Genomic DNA, 22582 nt, shown 5'->3' on the forward strand with positions numbered 1-22582 from the left:
TTTTTAAGATGGACTCTCGCTCTTCTGTCCAGGTTGGAGTGCAGTGGCACCATCTCTGCTCACTGCAACCTCCGCCTTCCAGGTTCTGGTGATTCTCCTGCCTCAGCCTCCTAGGTAGCTGGGATTACAGGCAAGTGCCACCACACCCAGCTAATTTTTATATTTTTAGTAGAGATGAGGTTTCACCATGTTGGCCAGGCTGGTCTCAAATTCCTGACCTCAGGTGATTAGCCTACCTTGGCTTCCCAAAGTGCTAGGATTATAAGTGTGAGCCACCATGCCCAGCCACTTTTTACTTATTAATTTTTTTATTAATAAAAAAATTGTGGTGAATCTGTGAAGCTTATTTCATACTTAATAGGTATTCATAACTTGGAGGCTACTACCCTGCAGTGGGAAAAGGGACCAGAGGCCCAAAACACCTCTATGACAATGAACAAGGGCTGTCATTTTGCCTTTTTTTTTTTTTTTAAATCCAAAGCCTAATTTGAATACAGATTTTGGATATGTATGGTCAAAAATGGCCTGGTCTACTGTGACTTTCCTCCCTTCTATGCTGTAGAGAAATCCACAACAGCTGGCTATGACTCAGCTCAACATAAAAGAGGTTTCTGACATTGCTGATGTCAGGAAGGTTGAGGTCAGTGAGAAACTAGTTCACATGTATAAACACTGAAAAGGTTTTCTTTAAACATCTGCTTAGGAAGAAACAGGAGACAAAGGATAAAAGAGCATTGAAGCCTGCACTGCTAAAGACAGGCAAAATGTTTGCAAACTTTATTGTACGTCAACATTGCTCTAGCTGTCAGTTTTATGAATGTTATATAAGTTCAAGTTCGTATAAATATGGTACCAGAAATTCTCTGATTACAAAAGAATACTCCTCATTTGTGTATTTAAAAACAAGCTAACAAAGTAAAAGTCAATTTTAGAAAAGGAAAACTTTCATTTACTTACAAGCATTTTTTGCAGCTGTTCCACTGTTTGGTTAGCCACACTGATGCCATTGATTTCTCGAATTTCATCACCAACATGAAGTGTACCTAAGAAGTTACATAGCATTATAAACATGAAATGATATATGCTTTTATAGTAACAAAATCCAGAGGCAGCAATGTAATTTTTAAAAACTAAGTTGAATATTGAGGGCCAATATTTCAGAGACAGGAACAAGTTTGGTTGCAACAGAATTATTTAACTCATGTAGTAAACTCATCAAAACAGATATATCTACTTGTGGAAGGCACAGTTTTGATGGATTGCTGCAGAAATCTGTTTATTTTTCTGAGAGAGGTGGTATGCATAGTAGTATAAAAGTGTGGCTTCTGGATCCAGACTGCCTGGGTTCAAATTCCAACTTCCTTGCTTACTAGCTTTAAGATCTTGGATAAGTTACTGAAATTCTCCATACCTCAGTTTTCACATTTGTAAAATGGAGATGAAAACAGTACCCATCTCATAGGATTGTTTTAAGGACTAAACAAATTTAATATATGCAGAAGGCTTAGAACTGTTCTTAGCACATACTAAGCACCATGTCAGTTGCCTGCTGGTATTGTTATCTACCAGATATGAAATAAAGGATGTTAATTTTCTAAGAGTTGTGATATGATAATATCTACATAACAGCAAACTTCTATTAAACATAATTTAATCTTTTGGTAGGCATTTCATCATCTTTTAATACTTCAGCTAGAAAGAAATGACCAAGAACCAATGCTTAGAGTGTTATTTACAATTTTGCTTCCTGATTTATAAATTGTGCATAAATTTACATACTGACCTGGTTTCATTACAAAAAGAGAACTCTGCATGCAACAATTAAAGAATAACATTCATCTTAAGTACATGTGGGCCATTTATAAAAATGATTAAAGTGCTATGCCATAAAGCAAGTCTCAACAAACCTCAAAGAGATGGTGTCATATATATCACATTCTCTAACCACAATGCAATTAAGTTAGAAGTACATTACAAAAAGATGTACAGAAAATCCTGTTAAGTGTAAAACATAACAAACAATTCTAAATAACTTATGGGTCAGTGAAAATATCATAATGAAATGTAAAAAAACTTAGAACTGAGTTATAAAAATGCTTCATATCAAAACTGGTGGGATATGTTAAGACAGTACTTAGAGGGAGAGTTTCGTCTTAAATGAACATGTTAGAAAAGAAGGCTGGGCCAGGCATGTTGGCTCACACCTGTAATCCCAGCACTTTGGGAGGGTGAGGTGGGTGGATCATGAGGTCAGGAGTTGGAGACCAGCCTGGCCAATATGGTAAAACTCTATCTCTACTAAAAATACGAAAATTACCAAAAGAGAGCCCGCAGAGCCAAGTCAATTCTAAGCAAAAAGAACAAAGCGGGAAGCAGCACACTACCAGACTTGAAACTATACTACAAGGCTACAGTAATCAAAACAGTGTGGTACTGGTACCAAAACAGAGATATAGACCAATGGAACAGAACAGAGGCCTCAGAGGCAACACCACACATCTACAACCGTCCAATCTTTGACAAACCTCACAAAAACAAGCAATGGGGAAAGGAGTCCCTGTTTAATAAATGGTGTTGGGAAAACTGGCTAGCCATGTGCAGAAAGCAGAAACTGGACCCCTTCCTGACACCTTACACTAAAATTAACTCCAGATGGATTAAAGACTTAAACATAAGACCTAACACCATAAAAGCCTAGAAGAAAACCTAGGCAAAACCATTCTGGACATAGGCATAGGCAAGGACTTCATGACCAAAACACCAAAAGCACTGGCAACAAAAGCCAAAATAGACAAATGGGACCTAATCAAACTCCACAGGTTCTGCACAGCAAAAGAAACAGTCATGAGAATTAATCGGCAACCAACAGAATGGAAAAAAAATTTTGCAATCTACCCATCTGACAAAGGGCTAATACCCAGAATCTACAAAGAACTAAAACAGATTTACAAGAAAAAACAAATAAGCCCATTCAAAAGTGGGCAAAGGATATGAACAGACACTTTACAAAAGAAGACACACATGAGGCCAACAAACATATGAAAAAATGCTTATCATCACTGGTCATTAGAGAAATGCAAATCAAAACCACATTGAGATACCATCTCAGGCCAGTTAGAATGGCGATCACTAAAAAATCGGGAGACAACAGATGCTGGAGAGGATGTGGAGAAATAGGAACACTTTTACACTGCTGGTGGGAGTGTAAACTAGTTCAACCATTGTGGAAGACAGTGTGGCGATTCCTCAAGGACCTAGAAATAGAAATTCTATTTGACCCAGCAATCCCATTACTGGGTATATAACCAAAGGATTATAAATCATTCTACTGTAAGGATACATGCATACAAATGTTCATTGCGGCACTGTTTACAATAGCAAAGACCTGGAACCAACCCAAATGTCCATCAATGATAGACTGCACAGGGAAAATGTGGCACATATACACACGGAATACTATGCGGCCATAAAAAACGATGAGTTTGTGTCCTTTGTAGGGACATGGATGAACCTGGTAACCATCATTCTCAGCAAACTGATGCAAGAATAGAAAATCAAACACTGCATGTTCTCACTCATAGGTGGGTATTGAACAATGAGAACACATGGACACAGAGAGGGGAGCATCACACACTGGGGTCTGTCGGGGGGAAATAGGGGAGGGACAGCAGGGAGTGGGGAGTTGGGGAGAGATAGCATGGGGAGAAATGCCAGATATAGGTGATGGGGAGGAAGGCAGCAAATCACACTGCCATGTGTATACCTATGCAACAATCTTGCATGTTCTTCAAATGTACCCCTAAACCTAAAATGTGAAAAAAATTAGCCAGGCATGGTGGTGGGCACCTGTAATCCCAGCTACTCAGGAGGCTGAGGCAGAACTGCTTGAACCTGAGAGGCAGAGGGTACAGTGAGCAGAGGCTGTGCCACTGTATTCCAGCCTGGGCAACAGAGTGAGACTTTGTCTCAGAAAAAAAAAAAAAAAAAGGAAGAGGGCTGGATATGGTGGCTCCTGCCTATAACTTCAGTGCTTTGGGAGGGTGAGGGGAGAAGATCATTGGAGGCCCAGGAGCTGGAGACCAGACTAGGCAACAAAGCAAGACTCTATCTCTGCAAATTATTAAAAAAATTATTGGGTATGGTTGCTTGTAGTCCTAACTCAGGAGGCTGAGACAGGAGGATTACTTGAGCCCAGGAGTTTGAGGTTGCAGTGAGCTATGATTATGCTACTGCACTCTAGCCTGGCCAATGGAGCGAGACCTTGTCTCGAAAAAAGAATAAAAAAAGAAAGACTGGAAATAAATGAAATACATGAATATGTGTGAAATTTGTAAACTTAGCCCAAACCAATAGAAAATTTAAAAAAGGAGGTAATAAAAATTAGGTCATAAAACAGTGAAACAGAAAATAAACATAAAATGAAGAGAATGAACCAAACCCAGAGGGGTTTCTGAACAAACCTCAGGCAAGGTTGATCAAGAAAAAAAGAGTAGGTACAAATAAACAACATTAGAAATGAACAGGGGACATAATGACAAAGATGGTAGAGAATAAAAAGGTGAGAGAATACCATGAAGTAGCTCTCTGCAATATTTTAAAACCTAGATTTTTTAGGAAAATGTAGTTTACCAAAACTCACTCAAGAAATAGAAAGCCCGGATGGCCTTATAAATTGAAGTAGTTGTTAAAAAACAAAAATAAAACTTTCTTAAACCTAAAACCAAAATACCAGGTTCTCATACTTTTATAGGCAAGTACTGCCAAACTTTCAAGATACAAATCATTCCAATATTATATAAAGGCTTTCAGAGAATTTAAGAGAGAATACTCTCCAAGTCATTGTATGAGGTAGATATAACTTTGAAACTAAAATCAGACAGAGAAATACAAGAGAGGAAAATTAACCACAGGCCAGTCTCACTCATAAATGTAAATATCGAGATCTTATAAAAGAAACTTTAGCAGACAGTAGGGCAGTATATAAAAAAGATAATATGCAATGACTAAGCTGAGTTTATCTGAGAAATTCCAGGGTGGTTTATCATTAGGAAATCTTTAAAAGCTGTTCATCACATTAACAGATAAAAGCAAAAAAAAAAATGATCGTGTCAGTAGATTTTTCATCTCTACTGAAAGAGCATTTGATTAAATTCAAAACCCATTCACAATTAAAATGCTCAGCAACTAAAATATAAAGGAATTTCCCCAGCCCTAATAAAAGACATACATCTTTTATTGCTAATACTAACATCTGCATTATTCTTAAATGTACTAAACATCTGCATTATTCTTAAAGAATAAATATTGGAAAGATTCCTTTTTAAAAAAACCTTTTTTTTTCCAGAGACAAGGTCTCTCTGACACCCAAACTGGAGTGCAGTGGCGTGATCATAGCTCACTATAGCCTTGAACTCCTGGGTTCGAGCAATCCTTCCACCTCAGCTTCCTGAGTAGCTGGGAGTATAAGAAAGCGCCACCAAGCCCAGCTAATTTTAGATTCCTTTTAAAAACAAGAAAAGGACAGATGTCTACTATACCACTCCTTGAAAGACTTCAGGTCCTAGCCAGTGCAGTAATATAACAAAGAGAAGTTAAAGAAATAATGATGTTGTAGCTTTACCGAATATATAAAAAATGATTAAAAATAGCAAACAAAAAATACATACTGGAATCTAAAACCAAATATCCTCCTGTGGGAGTGCTGTACACTCTCTATGCCTATAAATATTCCTTCGAAAGCAGCAATGATGCCAGATACCTTCTTGTGTACACAGTGGTCTCCTCTTATTCTCAAGAGGAGAATAAGGCACTAAAATGCTTAGGGTGTTACTTCTCGCTCTCTGGGGGTAAGGAAAGAGGTGTTAAGTACAAAAATAACCCTATCTCAAAGAAAGAGTCTGCCAGAAGAATCATTTTTGGAATATCCTCTGAATACTAGTATATATAACTAAGTCCTTTCAAAGAAAAGCCTAAATTCACATGTCCAAACCCTGCCCATCTTTGAGAGTTAACTGAAGATGCATCTTCTTAAAAAATCGTTCTTTGAGCTGGGCATTGTAGCTCATGGCTATAATCCCAGCACTTTGGGAGGAGGCAGGCGGATTGCTTAAGCTCAGAAATTTGAGACCAGTCTGGACAATATGGTAAAACCCAACCTCTATAAAAATGTCAAAAGCTAGCTGAGCATGGTGATGTGTACCTGTAGTCCCATATACTCAGGAGGCTGAGGTGGGAGACCTGCTTGAGCCCGGGAGGCAGAGGTTGCAGTAAGCCAAGATTGTGCCATTGTACTCTAGCCTGGGCAATTGAGTTAGACTCTGTCTCAAAAAACCGCCACATTATTCTTTGTCTATTTCAGTTCTTAGTGAATTCTTTCCACAGAATAACTGCACTATGGCAGGCATTAATAATTTAATCATTGATTTGACATCTCTTACCATTTATTTTTGTATTATTATTTAACTCTATGATGTCCTGATTTATAAATAGCATATCTAATTCCTAAATGAATGAGAGAACAGTTCTTAAACAGTTATTTATTTACATCTATCTTGTATTCTAGAAGAGATGTCTCCCCTACATCTTGAGGCCCAGTATGATACTTTGCTTTATCTCTCATGGTCTCTTAATAAGTCATAATCTAACAGTGATACAGAGATGCTCCAGCTAACAGAACTCTAATATACTCTCACTTCATTATCTACATGCTGGAGCATGTGCAGATGAATAAGAACCAATGGAGGCCAATAATGATTAAAATGAAAGATGATTTTAAAAGATCTTTTATATGTATCCTTTACACTTTCTTAGCTGAGTGTGATGGCATACTCCTGTGGAAAGCTGAGATGGGAGGATTGCTTGCACTTAGGAGCTCAAGACGAGTTGAGGCAACATAGTGAGATCCTATCTCAAAAACAAAACAAACAAACAAAAACATTTTCTTCACTAGGCTACAGGGAAAAAAGGAAGGCAAAGAAATATATTATGAAACTTACCTTGCCTGTGAATCATGCCCCCATGCATAATTCTTGCAACAATACAATGATTTAGTTCATTCATTTTTAAAGTGATTCCCTGTATAAAAGAAAAAAGTTCAGTAAAAGTATTTTGGCAGTACTTCTCATAATATTTGTGATTTTGCAGTAGATAATTTTAATTACTAAAGTTGAAAAACATTAAATAGGGAAAATGAAGACCATCCAGTATGACACACACACAAAACTGCTCCATGACAAAAATACTATTTTTGATTGCGATAATAGTATACATACATTTTATATAGTGCTTTTAATATACTTTTTTTTTTGAGATAGATTCTCATTCTGTAACCCAGGCTGGAGTGCAGTGGCACAACTGCAGCTCACTGCTACCTCCACCTCCAGGGTTCAAGTGATTCTCTTGCCTCAGCCTCCTGAGTAGTGGGATTAAAGGTGCCTGCCACCATGCCAAGCTAATTTTTGAATTTTTAGTAGAGACGAGGATAAGGAAAGAGATGGTTCACTATGTTGGCCAGGCTGGTTTTGAATTGCTGACCCAAAGTGCTTTGGCCTCCCAAAATGCTGGTATTACAGGTATGAATCATCATGGCAGACCAATAGTACTTTTAAATTTTCTAATTATGATTATTTTCCCTCTTGCTCTATTTTTAATATTGCCTATTATTTTAAAAAACAGTTTTTATTGATATATAATTGACATACACATATTTAAAGTATACAATTTGATAAGTTTGACATATGTATGAAACTGTTGCCACAATCAGGATAGTGATATATCTATCATTCCCAAAAGTTTCCTCATGCTTGTTGGTAATATTCTCCCATCCATGACCTCCCTGCCACATCCCTAAGCAACTACTAATATGACAATCAAAAAGCTGATAATATAGTTGTTGACCAGTCAAACACTGATACAGTCAACTTTTGCTGACTACAGATTTGTTTGCAATGTACCTAAATGAAATCATACAGTATGAACTCCTTTTTGTTGCTTTTTTCACTCAGCATAATTATTTTTAGATTCTACCATGTTGTTGCATGTATTAGTAATTCATTCTTTGTTCTTCCTGAGTGGTATTCCACTGTATGAACATATCAGTTTATCCACTCACCCACTGAATTGTTTCCTGGTTTGGGCTATTATAAGTAAAGCTGTATTCCTGGGTTAATCATCATTTGATCATAACACATATATAATATATATATTTAACATATATAATATATATATTTTAACATATATATTTAACATATATATATATATATATATTTTTAAGATCTGGAACACTTCATGCATTTGTGTATCATACTTACACAGAGGCCAGGATAATATTTTCTGTACCATTTACATTTTAGTATATGTACTGCTGAAGTGAGCACATATTAACATTTCATATATTGTTGGATTTGCTTTGCTAATATTTTGTTTAGAATTTTTACATCTATATTCATGAAGAATACTAGTCTGCAGTTTTCTTTGTTTGTAATGTCTTAACTAGTTTTGATATCAGGGTAATGCTGGCTTTCTAGAATGAGCTGGGAAAAATTCATTCTTTTTCAATGTTTTGGAAATAGTTTGTATAGAATTGGTATTATTTCTCTATTGTATGTTTGATAGAATTTACCAGTGAAGCCATCTTGGCCTGGGGTTTTCTTTGAGGGATAGTTTTTAACTACAAATTCAGTTTTCAAATGATACAGGGCAATTCAGTTTATTCCTTCTTAAATGAGCTTTAGCAGTTTCTGTCTTCCAGGGAATTTTTCTATTTTATCTAAGTTGTTGAATTTATTGGCATAAATCTGTTTATTTCCTTATCATCCTTTTTATATCTGTAGACTCTGTAGTGATGCCCCTTCTCTCAGGCCTGATATTGGTAATTCATGTCTTTTTTTCCCCCCGATTGCACAGTCATTTTTCTGATCAGTCTAATCTTCCCAAAGAAAAAGTATTTTTAATTTTATTGACACTCTATTGCTTTCTGTTTTCTATTTCATTAATTTCCACTTTGATCTTTATTACTTCTTCTCTTCTACTTATTTTGGGTTTAATTTACTCATTTTTGTCCTAGTTACTGTTAAGGTGTAAGCTGCAGTCTTTGATTTGAGATGTTTCTTCTTTTCCAATATAGGTGTTTAATGGTACATATTTCTCTTTAAGCACTGCTTTAGTGGTATCTTGCAAATTCTGATACACTGTGGTCCATTTTAATTCACTACAAAATACTTTTTAATTTCCCTTTTGATTTCCTTTAATCCATGGGTTAGTTAGAATTGTGTTATTTAGTTTTCAAGTACTTGGAGATTTCTCTCTCTGTTATTCATGTCTAATTTAATCCCAGTGTGGTCTGAAAATATACTTTGATACTAGCTAAGCTACTCAAGCTTCCTTTTGATTAATGTTATCATAGTGATCTTTTTCTAACTTCTTGCTTTTCTTTTGAAGAGATGAGGTCTCACTCTGTGGCCCAGGCTGGAGCACAGTGGTACGATCATAGCCCACTGCATCCTCAAACTCCTGAGCTCAAGTGATCCTCCTCCCTCAGCCTCCCAAGCAGCTGGAACTACAGGCATGTGCCACCAAACCTGGCTTCTACCTTTTTACTTTGATACTATTCTTTGTGTATAAAGTGCATGTTTTACAAGTAGAATATGATGATTGATATGGTTTGGTATAAATATATATTTTTGCTATCTGACTTCTATTTGTTCCACCTGTTCTATGTTGTCTTTTTCTGCCTTTCTTTGTATTATTTTCATTCTGCTTTATCTCCTGTGTTATTAGCTACAACTCTTCATTTTGTTGTTTTAGTGGTTGTATTAGGGTTTATAACATCTATCTTTAACTTGTCAGTGTACCTTCAAGTGATGTTATGCCACTTCACATATAGTATAAGAACTTTACAATAGTATTTAGTACTTCTATGTCTTTCTTCCTGACCTTTGTGCTACCGTTGTCATACATTTTATTCTTCCATATACTATAAACTCCAAAATATATTGTTATTTTTGCTTAAATTGCCAATTATAAGGGATTGAAGTAATAAGAAAAATAACTTATAGGTTTACCCATGTAGCTATCATTTCCAGTGCTCTTTATTCCCTTTTTGTAAATTCATATTTCAATCTGTTACTATTTTCCTTCTGCCTGAAGAATGTCCTAAATATACTGTGGGTCTTATAGTGTGGATCTGCTGAATTCTTTCAGCTTTGGTATGTCTGAAGACATTTTTATTTTGCCTTTGTTCTTGAAAGATACCTTTGCTTGGTTTAGAATTCTAAGTTGAGAAATGTTTGTTTTTAGTACTATATGACACTGTTCTTGTTTGTAGTGCTTTGATAAGACAATGATGTCATCCTTATCTTTGTTCCTCTGTGTGTAAAATTTATTATTTTTTTTATGAGATGGAGTCTTGTTCTGAAGCCCAGGCTGCAGTGCAGTGGCACAATATCTTGGCTCACTTCAACCTCCGCCTGTCAGGCTCAAGCGATTCTCCTGCCTCACTCTCCCAATTTATTTTTTCTTTTTGCTCTATTTCTCAGATTTTCTTTGCCACAGGTTCCAAGCAGTTTGATTATGATGTACCTTGGTATTGTTTTCTTCATTTTTCTTGTGTTTGGGGTTTACCATGGTATTTGGATCGGTGGGTTTATAGTTTTCATCAAGTTTGGAATGTGTTCAGTCATTATTTCTTCAAACATTTCTTCCTTCTTTTCCTCTCTTCTTCATGAACTCCAACTAACCATATATATATTAGGCTGACTGAAGTTGTCCCACAGTTCAGTGATGCTGTTTTAATCTTTAAAAATTCTCTTTCTTGCTGTGTTTCATGGTGGATAGTTTTTATTGCTATGTCTTCAAGTTCACTAATCTCTTCTGAAATGTCTAATCTGCCATTAATCCCATAGTATATATTCCTGCTAATTCTATTATCTGTTAGTTCTATGTCATTTTTGATTGATTATGTTCCACATAATAGGTCACACTTTCTGGTCTTTTTACATGCCTAGTAATCTTTGATTAGATGTCAGACATTGTGAATTTGTTGCATGCTTGATGTTTTTGTATTCCTAAAAATATTCTTATGTTTTGTTCTGAGATTTAGATTGGTTGCTTGGAAATAGTTTGATCCTTTGGGTCTTGCTTTCATGATCCATTAGGCAGGTCTGGAGCAGTTGTCAGTTTGGGGCTAATTATATCTCATTACAGAGATAAGATTTCCCTGATCACTCTACAAATGTGCCATGAATTAGAAATTTTTCTGGTCTGACTGGGGGGAACAGGTAGTGAGTCTCAGGCGCTGTTCCTTCCAATCCTTTGTTTTTTTCTCCATTCAAAGTGGAGAGTGTTGGGGAGTTTCCTATCAGACATGCTTGATACTCTGCTGAATACTCGAGGGAGATCCTCTACAGATCTGAGGTTCTCTCTGTGTGCAGCTCTCTCCTCTTCAGTACTCTGTCCTCTGAACTCTAGTTGCTTTGGTTCCCCTGGACTCTTAGCTTTGTCCCCTTGATTCAGGGAGTCTGCCTACTCTGCCTTAGTTCCTCTCCCTGTGCTGTGGCCTGGAAACTCCCTCAAGGCAGCATGGTGGCACATTCATATGGGTCACCTTGTTTGTTTCCTGTGTCTCTCTCTCTCTTTTTTTCTATTTTTTTTTTTTAATTTAAAGATGGGGTTTCACCATATTGGTCAGGCTGGTCTTGAACTCCTGACCTCAGGTGATCTGCCTGCCTCAGCCTCCCAAAGTGCTAGGATTACAGGTGTGAGCCACCATGCTCAGCTCTTTCCCGTCTCTTAAGAGATCACTGTCCTTAGCTGCCTGATGTCTAATATCTTGAAAACTGTTCTTTCATGAGATTCTGTGTTTTTTATATGTTGGGTTGTTTCAAATGAGATAATAAATCTGGTCCTGGTTACTATATCTTGGCCAGAAATAAAAATTATACAGTCATATTTAATGCCAGAATACTATTCAACAGATTACTTTTTGTTTTCTGATTATCCACTATTAAAAAACAAGCATTTATAAACATATTTTTTTATACTAGATCTTGTTAATCCTAAGAATCATACAGGGAAATTTTAAATAATGCTGACTCTTAAACCCACTCTTTAGATTTAAGCTCAGGAGGCCTGGAATGGAGCCCAGAAATCTGTACTTTTTAACAGGCTCCCTTGCTAGAAAGTGGCCTTGAATTTGAGATGATTAAGGGTAGGGACTATGTCTTTTATTTTTCACTAGAGAATAACACTGTTGGAAAGCTTCATAAAAATATCTGATACTTTATACTCTAACTTAATTTCTACCATTCCACAAACTATAACTTTGCATGGTTCCTATTTTGCAGTTTTCAGAAGTGGTAGGTGAGCAATGTGAAAAATTGGTTTATCAAAATATTTCTAGTCCTAAGATTCAATTGTAATATTCAAGTTTCATTTCCAACTTGTGCATTCAATCAGCATGTGTGGAACTAAGAGAAGTGTTCCTGGAAAAATGCTGTAAATTAGTGTGTAAGTCAAATCTAATTTCATAAGGGAAATGGTAGTACAATAGAGGTTCTACCCTTGAAACCAATAGATTTATGTATTCATTCAACCAACATTAACATGCACTTACAATGAGGCAGGCACTCTGCTGGGTATAGTAGCAAATGAGACTAAAAGGGTCTCTCATGGCCAGGGGAAGATTACCTCAAACCAACTGTAGTTAACATTTATTATTCTGCAGGCCCCAAACATTTCTCTGTAGAGAGGAATTGATTCATGTTCTCTCTGTTCCCAAGTTCACAAATTCTAGGGAAGGGACTGGCATAGCTTGGGTTAGGTGCCTACTCCTGAACCTACCAGCATAAGGGGGGATATTAGGAAGGTTATACTCCTGGCCTTTCCCTGTTTATATAAGTCTTTCCTCTATTTTGTAAGCTAGTTCAAGTTTGGTTTTTGTCACTTGCAACTATGGGGATCCCAGTCAATTAAAAAAAAATTATTAAGTATGATGCTATGAATGGGAAAACACAGGGTGTAATAGGAGTATATCACCCTTGGGGAATGGACACATTGCCTGAAAAGCAAAAGAGATCATATAGGAATACCTTGCACTGTAATATAATGCTTTGAATAAAGTGAGTAAGAAAGCAAATAAAATTGTATTAAATATATTAGAGATTTATACTCTATTATTGAAAATACATATTTTATATTTCACATAAAATAATTCTTGTTTTCATGGTAACCTATCAAAAAGAGAAGAAATATACATCTTCACTAAGATCACAGAAGACAGAAGAGCTTTTAGAAGGAGACTTTTAGGGGAGACTCAAGACCATTGAATGCTTTCTGAAAAAGTAACTAGAAGGATGTAGTTTTATGCTTTTATTCAGTCTATGTTTCTATGTAGTGAGTCTTCATACAATCAAGCAACTGTTATTGGGCTGCTTGAGAACATAATGATCCCAAGACACTTTGAGGCCTCCTTCTTACGGTCCCTTCTACCTTCTTATCCACTTTGCTTGGCTGAACATCACCCCTTCTTCCTGCCTCTTCAACACAGCTTTTTCTCTCCTCTCCAGCTCTGTCATAACTGGGCTTGTTAAATAAACTATGCTAAGGTACAAATTTACTTGTTTAATGTAGCCAGCCCTGTGGAATGTGAGCTCCAGTAAGGGGCAGTGTCTTATCTGACAATAGATCACTGGCATCTAATAAGAGTGATTTGTACTTAATAGGGACTTCAAAAATATTTGGTGAATGAGTGAATGAATATATAAAACAAATGAATGGAATACTAGACTTTCAGAGTTAGGTGGGATCTTGGGGAACATTAATTTAGTCAACTATGCTTTTAGAGATGAGCCAACTGAGGCCCACTGACATTAAGTGATTTTCCCAAGACACCCCAAACCTGCTGTAGCCTGTGCTCTTAAGCCAAAGAGTTGCCTGGACAGTACCAGAAGAGGTGAGGTGATCTGCACGCTACCTGCTTGCTGCAAGATAACATTGCATAACTGGCAAAGATTACAAAATGAGAATTAGGACCAGAAATGCCTAGAGCTGAGGGTTCTCCAAAAATCATGGTCATAGGATCACTGCTTCATAACTTTTCCCTTAATCTAAAAGGCAACTTTTAGAAGTAGGTAATTTGTTTTTCTATATCCTAATATCCCTTTTCTATGGTCTGAGGAAAAAGATATGAATGTACAAATTTGAATTTTTTTTCTCTTCTAAAGATATAGTTTCTCCTCCAGCTTGGAACTTATCCGATGTTCCCTGTCTCAGTGTCCATTCAGTTGTAGAAGCCTAAAGCTTAAGGGCTGTTCTTGATCCTTGCTTCTCCCTCAGTCCCATTGTCAATCCATTGTTAAGGCTTACTGATTTTACTTACTCTTTCATTATTTCTTTTTTTTTTTTGAGATGGAGTTTCGCTGTTGCTATCCAGACTGGAGTGCAATGGCACGATCTCGGCTCACTGCAACCTCTGCCTCCTGGGTTCAAGCAATTCTCCTGCCTCAGCCTCCTGAGTAGCTGGGACTACAGGCACGCACCACCATGCCCAGTTAATCTTTGTATTTTTAGTAGAGACGGGGTTTCACCTTGTTGACCAGGATGGTCTCGATCTCTTGACCTCATGATCCACCTGCCTCAGCCTCCCAAAGCACTGGGATTATAGGCGTGAGCCACCGTGCCCGGCTCTCTTTCGTTATTTCTTAAATGTGTTCACTTCTTTCCATCTTGACATCCATCCCTCAAGTTCAGAGTTCCATCATACCTACCTTGCACTACTGCAATAACAGTCTCTTAACTGGTTTCTGTACATCCACTCTTGACCCCCCTCACACATTCTCTAGAGTGATACTTCAAAAATAAAAATATGATGTTATTTCCCTGCTTAAAAGTCTTCAGTAGCCTCCCATTGTTTTTAAGATAATAAACAGAATTCTTAACATGTCTTCCAACACTTGTGTGATTCTGTTCCAGCCACTCACCTTGCTGTCTGCAGTTCCACTGTGGTGCCTTCTTTCCATTGGGAAACTATGATAAGAGCCTTTTTACTACCAGGTTTACACATGTGCTGTTTCGTTTGCCTGAATGGTATCCCCCTGCTTCCCCTCACTCCCCTTGCTCTGTTAACATAAAGGAGCCTTTCCTTGATCTTCTCCATCTACAAGAATTCTATGAGAATGGTGAAGCAAGGTTCAGCATCAATTCTATTCCAACTCTACTCCCAAGCACTGAGTAAATTGATTCATATTAAGTAGGTAGATGGGAATGGAAGAAATTTCATTCCAGCAATGTTACTCAGTTTTTTGAATGCCTCCTTAATTAATCTTCCTCTAATTCTGTTGAAGACAAAAGATCTGAAAACTATAAGATTTATAAAAGGATGATGATTTTTGTAATGTTACTAGACATTCTCTTTCTCAATACCAATACCAATATTTCAAATTGTCTCTTTCTTTGCTGCCCCAAAGGTTTTTACACTCTGGAGGAATGTTCCAGTATGTTCCCCTTTTTTTAGTTGAAGGGCAATTGTGAAAGGAGAGGTGAGAAAGAGAACCAGCATGCCTAAGACATAGTGTCAGGCAGAACAATTCTAGAAAAGAAGGGCAGGGGGGAATTGAAGATGTGGAAACTGATTTCTTTAAAACTATCCATTGTCTTCCTTCCTTCCTCTACTCCTAGTAGTATAGGTTGAAGTTAGCTGATCTAACTCATGCTGGGATTTTATGAGAGTATTGAAAACTTTCTTTTCCTACTTACCATTGGTTCATCTGTGTTCTTTTGGAACTGTACCAGCCGAACTCTGGTCACATTCTCCATATCCATGTCTCCGTTAGCACTTTCTGGAGAATCGCCGTTTAAATAGGGAGAGGTGGGAGGAGGTGTGACCCTCAATGCTTCATCACTGTAAACTTCATGTGCCACTACGTCGTGAGTCTGAAGTAAGGCCTAGTGTTTTATAAAGAAAAAAATATTAATAACATTACTATTTCACCAGAAATTATTTTTATCTATCTATTTACTTATTTTGCGACAGGATCTCACTCTGTCACCCAGGGTGGAGTGCAATGGTGCGATCTCAGTTCACTGCAGGCTTCACCTGCTGGGCTCAAGTGATCCTCTGCAGCCTTCTAAAGTAGCTGGGACCACAGATGCATGCCACCACACTCAGCTAATTTAAAAAAAGATTTTTTGTAGACATGGGGCTGACAGATTTATTATATAAACATACATCATTCTTTTCCTCTCAAAGGTATCATAATATCGACATACAACCATATCTCAATTTCTTAGTGACAAACAATCATGATGAATAGATTTTTTAAAAACATGAGTGAATGAATGAGTGAATCAATGAAGAGATGTGTTTATTGGTTATCTGGGTCAGAGGTGTTACAACTAACTTGTTCAAATAAAGGCAAATGGTACAATTTCAAATAATTTAGCCAAAAGAATCCTCGATGAATAGAGTTGGCAAATTTGTACTGGGGCTTAGAATTGAAACAAATTTAAAAAGAAAAGATTCAATAATTGGTGTATTGAGCAAATATCTTTCATCAATGGCATTTACAATGACACTTTTACATAACCCAAAGAATGAAGATAATTTATAGCATATAATTTAGTAAAAGAAAAAAAATATATTCAGATGTATCTTAAAAATGCAATCTTCTAAAATATCACACATGATAATGGAAGTCAAACTCTAAACATGTTAAATGTTTTTGTTCATTTTATTTTTTGGAACACTTGTTCAAATAAAAAATAAGTTAAGAATTATTATTAAGACTTCTTTTTGCAAAGCCTATTAACAAAGAGAAAGTGATTTCTTTGTACTGACATCTCTGTTTGTCAGCTTGGTGAACTTCAATAATAAAATGTCCCTTGTCTCCCTAAAAAAGAATGTTCTTCTACTCACCACACGGTTTGTGCCATCATAATAAACACTTTTTAATAAGCATGAATATATGAATATTTCTATTTCAAAGAGAATTTATAGCTATCAGAATGTTTGGAGCTTTACACAGATTATATTTTCTTGTGTGCTAACTATAAATTTGGTTCTATTTTAATTTGTGATCTTTGTGGTAATGAGATAACTGCAGATAATAAAATGCAATTAAAATTGCTTTAAAAGTGTAACTCATAACATCTGAAATTAAGTTATTTTATTAAAAGGCTCAAAAAAGTCATGACTTGGCTATTTTAATTTTAAAGGCATGCATATGAGGCAAAAAAAAAAGAGGTAACAATCTGGTAAAATCAGAAAGAAGATGGTGCTGATCTGTCACCAGTAAAGAATATACTTTGAGCAATATACACAGTTGGTTTTCTGATGGAAATGGCAGATATTTCCACAGTCTCAGACAGGTGGTCTAAACTGGGATTTGGGTGAGAAGCACCAAGGGGCACTAAGCAATACATGGCTTGAAAGTAGGGCTCCACAGTGGCCCTGGGGAGCTTGGCTTCCTCACCAGTGCCTGACTGTACCCTGCAATGGTACTCCTGAGCCCAATTATAGAGGCTGTGCTATGTGGGCAAATCTCTCTTCTGATTTAATTGTGGTCACTTAAGAAACTAAGATTTAGGGCAAAAAGCAAAAATCAGTAACAGAAAAACTGAAACCTTTCATTTGCTAAAATTATGTTTGTCATATCACTGCAGGCTAGACCTCTTGGGCTCAAGTGAGCCTCCCACCTCAACCTCCCGAGTAGCTGGGACCACAGGCACGTGCCACCACACACAGATAATTGTTGTATGTTTTGTAGAGACAGGGTTTCGCCATGTTGCCCAGGCTGATCTTGAAGTCCTGAGCTCACGCAACTCACTCACCTGGCCTCCCAAAGTGCTGGGATTACAGGCCTGTACTCATTCTTTTAAATTATGTAAGCAAACATTTGTATTTAATGCATTATTTACAAGGAAGGATAAGCCCACAATCATAAAATAATACTCAAATTGGACTTTAAAAGAAAAATGCTAGGCTTGGCTTAGTGGCTCATGCCTGTAATCTCAGCACTTTGGGAGGCCGAGGTGGGCAGATCACAATGTCAGGAGTTTGAGACCACCCTGGCCAACATGGTGGAACCCCATCTCTACTAAAACTACAAAAATTAGCCAGGCACGGTGGCAGGCCCCTGTAATCCCAGCTACTTGGGAGGCTAAGGCAGGAGAATCGCCTGAACCCGGGAGGTGGAGGTTGCAGTGAGCCAAGACCATGCCATCCATTGCACTCTGGCCTGGGTGACAGAGCAAGACTGTTGTCTCAAAAAAAAGAAAAAAAGCTCAAATGATGTCACCAAATAACGTCATACTTGATATTAACCACAATTTGGCACTGTAAATGATTGCTACCACAAAATGAAACTTAACCTAAAGCTCTAAATCATATCCAAACAGAAAAAGGGGGCCACTTACAAACTATCTTTTTAAAAGCTTAAAGAAGAATATGCAAAATAAAAAATAGGAAAACCAAAATTTGAACATTTTTCTTCAAATATGTTAAGGTGTATGAGTGAGCAGTTGTTACTAAGCTGAAATAGCTGTCAGTTTCAATTATATAACAATCATGTAATAGGAAAAAACCACTTTCACTTTTTGTACTATAGTAAGGATATGTATAAGACAACTAACAATATTAGCCTAGAGTGAAAAAATCTGACTAATGTTTCATATTTTACAACTGCAACAAGCAAAAAAAATGTTCCTTTAAAAGGTCAGTCTTTCAAATGGAATAACTAAAAAAGGAATCAGTGAGATAATATTCTTTTATCATGATCTCTAAAGATACAGATTTTAGGCCAGTTGTGGTAGTTCATGCCTGTAATCCCAGCACTTTGGGAGGCCAAGGAAGGAGGACTGTTTGAAGCCAGGAGATCAAGACCACTCTGGGCAACAAAGTGAGACCCCCGTCTCCATAAAAAAATAAAAGAAAGTAGACAGGCGTGATGGTTCATGCCTGTAGTCCCAGCTACTTGGGAGACTGAGGCAGGAGGATCGCTTTGCCCAGGAGTTGTAGCCTGCAGTGAGCTAAGAAGGTGTCACGAAGGTGTCACTGCACTCCTGTCTGGGCAATAAAGCAAGACCCTGTCTCTTAAACAAAATAACAACGACAACAACAAAAACATAGTTTTAAAGTCATTTATATTTACCCTTATTTCCACTCCCTTTAGTTACTGTAAATATTTATAAGTACCTGCATTTTCTGTATCAAGTAATTCAATGGTAAATCCTCATGTTATAATAATCAGAAAGCAAATTTGGATGACAGCAAATACGTGTGAAATTATACATTTGCCAAGAATAACTCTCAAACTTTGGCATAATAAAAAAAATTATAAGTATTTAACATATTTCCCTCTAGCTATTAATATTTCTTTAAAAATACCAAGATTTTGAAACCATGATTTAAAAAATGCTTATAAGATAGAAATCTCCAGCATTTAAAAGTTTATTTAATATAGCATATATATATATATCAGAATTGTATTTCTCACATAAGATATTATCTGCAAATAACTTATTTGGGAATGATCGATGAGCTCAACTTAAATTTATTAGAAAACTTATTAGCATTATAAATCAACTGACTTTTAAGAGCCTGGGCTTTGGAGCCAGCAAAATCTGGCTTGAACCTCATTGAGGCCACTGACTAGGTGAGTGACCTTAAGCAAGTCTCTTTACCTTGTTAGGGTACAATTTCCCTATCTGAACTGTGAAATGGGTTTAATCACACCAGCTTACATCCCAGTCATCAGCAGGTCCTCTTGTATGTAACCATCCCCAACATAGAAACCCCATCTGCCCATGTTCTACCATTCTTACCTTTCACCACTCCTCTACCACCTCTCACAACAGTCTTCCAATTGGTATCCCTAAACCCTTATCCCTCTACAATCTATTCTCTATACATCAGCCCCAGCAATCTCAAAAGCACAGATCAGGTATTTTCCTGTGTGCCATCACTTAGTGTCATCCTACTGCAATCAGGAGAAAACTGCAGACTCCTTACAATGGCCTGGAAGGCTTTTATTTTATATATTAAAAATATAAATAAAATTGGTCTGGCCTCTGCTGACCTCTCTTGGTACTACTTGTACCACTCTCTCTTGTTAAATGTATCTCAGCCACAATGGACTTCTGCTCCTTGAACCTACAAAACTCTTTCCTGCCTCTGGGCCTTTGCATTTGCTCTTCCCCAAAGGAGTCTCAACCTAAGTGTCAACTCCTCATGGCGTGATCTCGGCTCTCTGCAACCTCTGCCTCCCATGTTCAAGCGATTCCTGTGCCTCAGCCTCCCAAGTAGCTGGGAGTAGAGGTGTGTGCCACCATGCTTGGCTATTTTTTTTTTTTTTTTTTGTATTTTTAGTAGAGATGAGGGTTCACCATGTTGGCCAGGCTGGTCTCGAACCCCTGACCTCAAATGATCTTCACGTCTCAGTCTCCCAAAGTGCTGGGATTATAAGTGTGAGCCACTGCGCCAAGTATTTTTTATTTTTTGAGACAAGGTCTTGCTCTGTTGCCCATGCTGAAGTACAATGGTGCAATCATGGCTCACTTCACTCTTGATCTCCCAGGCTCATGTGATCCTCTCACCTCAACCTCCTGACCTTAAGTAAGTCTCTTTACCTTGTTAGGGCACAATTGTAGCTGGGACTACAGGCATGTGCCACCATGTCTGGCTAGTTTATTTTTAATTTTTTTGTGGAGATGGGGTTTCCCTATGTTGCCCAGGCGACTCCTGGGTTCAAGCAATCCTCCTGACTTGGCCTTCCAAAATGCTGGGATTATAGGTGTGAGCCACTGTGCCTGGTCCAAAATTTATTATATATCCATTTCTAGCCCTGGAATACCGCAAAGAGCAGTCAGCCAAGGAGAGGTTAACCTATCTGCAAATGGGCAAGTTCCTAATCTAGTCAATGTTTTACTGATAACTTACTATGTGCCCTATTTATGATAGATACTATGGAGCAACTAATAATATGTATTAGATAATATCTGTTAGGCATTAAGCATATGTCAAGTATTGTGCTAAGCACAGTAGATATATCAGCTACTTAATTCTTATTCTGACTCCATGAGGTTGGCTCAGAGTCAGAGTTCATAGAGTTAGGGTGGCTAGGATGGAGTTCAACCACAGGTCATCTGAATTAACAACTTTCACCACTTTTATATTATAGAACAGTGGTCCCCAACCTTTTTGGCACCAGGGATCCATTTCATAGAAGACAATTTTTCCACAAATGGTGGGGGGCGGTGGGTGAGGGGATAATTTTGGGATGAAACTGTTCCACCTCAGATCATCAGGCATTAGATTCTCATAAGGAGCACGTGACCTAGATCCATCGCATGCACAGTTCACAGTAGGGTTCCTGCTCCTATGAGAATCTAATGCCTAGGCTGATCTGACATGAGGGGGACACAGGTGGTAATGCTTGCTGGCCTGCTGCTCACCTCCTGTTGTGTGGCCTGGTTCCTAATAGGTCACGGATGGGTACTGTTCTATGGCCCAGGGTTGGAGATCCCTGCTAGAGAAGACATGATGTCTAAAACAGAATGAATTATAATCTGGGGAAACATAGCACATATGTATGAAACAGTGAAGAAGATAATATTAACAGTAATTTAACTCCGGATATTTGTGATCTACCAAATTTGAGGATACTACTAAAGGATATAGTTTCTTTATTCTCCTGCTCTGTGAAATAGAGATACTCACAATGACTAAATGAGATCACAAGCTCAATGAGAACAACAAAACTGAGCTGGGATATGGAAGGACAAAGAAAAATTGCCCTGGCCCATTCACTGGGAAGGAACCTGTTCTGGCAGGCCAGCAAGCATTAGAATGTTATGCAGGTGAATACAAACAAGTAGAAAAGAGTTAGAGAAGAGAAAGTTCAAGAGAAGTGTAGAGGGGTTACAAGAGATCTTGACAATACTCAGGTGAAATTTGAACAAAGTTCTGTGTTTATATACCTAGGTTGTAAAAACGCACTCATCCACAGGCATTAGAACCTGTATTCCTAATAGTAACTCACTGAACAGTGCTGCTATCATACAATAAAGTCAAATACTCTCAAGGATTATACTTGAATTCAGCCTTTAATGCTTGGGTCGGGGAGTTAGGAAGGATGAATATGGTAATTGCTTCTTTCCAGGTAGTTACTTTGAGGAAAAGAAATTCATTTCAATAACTAGGTTTAGAAACACTATCATAAAACAACATATATAAAAAAAACCTCAGCGGTAATTGCTTTGATACACATACTGCTACTATTATTTTTAAAGTGTCATCTGCAGCCAGGTATTGTGGCTAACGCCTGTATCCTAGCACTTTGGGAGGCTTAGGCGGGAGGATCACTTGAGGTCAGAAGTTCTAGACCAGCCTGGCCAACATGGTGAAACCCCGTCTCTACTAAAAATATGAAAATTAGCCAGGTGTCGTGGTGCACACCTGTAATCCTAGCTACTAGGGAGGCTTAGGCAGGAGAATGGCTTGAACCCAGGACGTGGATGTTGCAGTGAGCTGAGATCACACCCCTGCACTTCACCCTGGGTGACAGAGTGAGACTCCATCTCAAAAATAAAT

The 22582-nt window shown here is 37.6% G+C and overlaps 1 protein-coding gene and 1 non-coding gene across 38 annotated transcripts in view; both read right to left on the reverse strand.

The window, feature by feature from the left end:
• Positions 1–22582, reverse strand: part of CASK (calcium/calmodulin dependent serine protein kinase) — a 437686-nt gene that overhangs the window by 44004 nt on the left and 371100 nt on the right. For all 37 annotated transcript variants that reach the window (XM_078364095.1, XM_078364094.1, XM_002762805.6 and 34 more), the window contains 3 exons: positions 15751–15939; positions 6996–7074; positions 958–1043 (listed from right to left, as the gene is read on the reverse strand). In XM_078364095.1, coding sequence (XP_078220221.1) covers positions 958–1043; positions 6996–7074; positions 15751–15939 — 354 coding nt within the window. The remainder of the gene's footprint in view (positions 1–957; positions 1044–6995; positions 7075–15750; positions 15940–22582) is intronic.
• LOC118150776 (U6 spliceosomal RNA) lies at positions 8269–8375 on the reverse strand. The gene has a single exon (XR_004738918.1). It is a non-coding gene; the product is annotated as a U6 spliceosomal RNA (small nuclear RNA).

The sequence above is a fragment of the Callithrix jacchus genome, chromosome X (genome assembly GCF_049354715.1).
Source record: "Callithrix jacchus isolate 240 chromosome X, calJac240_pri, whole genome shotgun sequence".
NCBI lineage: Eukaryota > Metazoa > Chordata > Mammalia > Primates > Cebidae > Callithrix > Callithrix jacchus.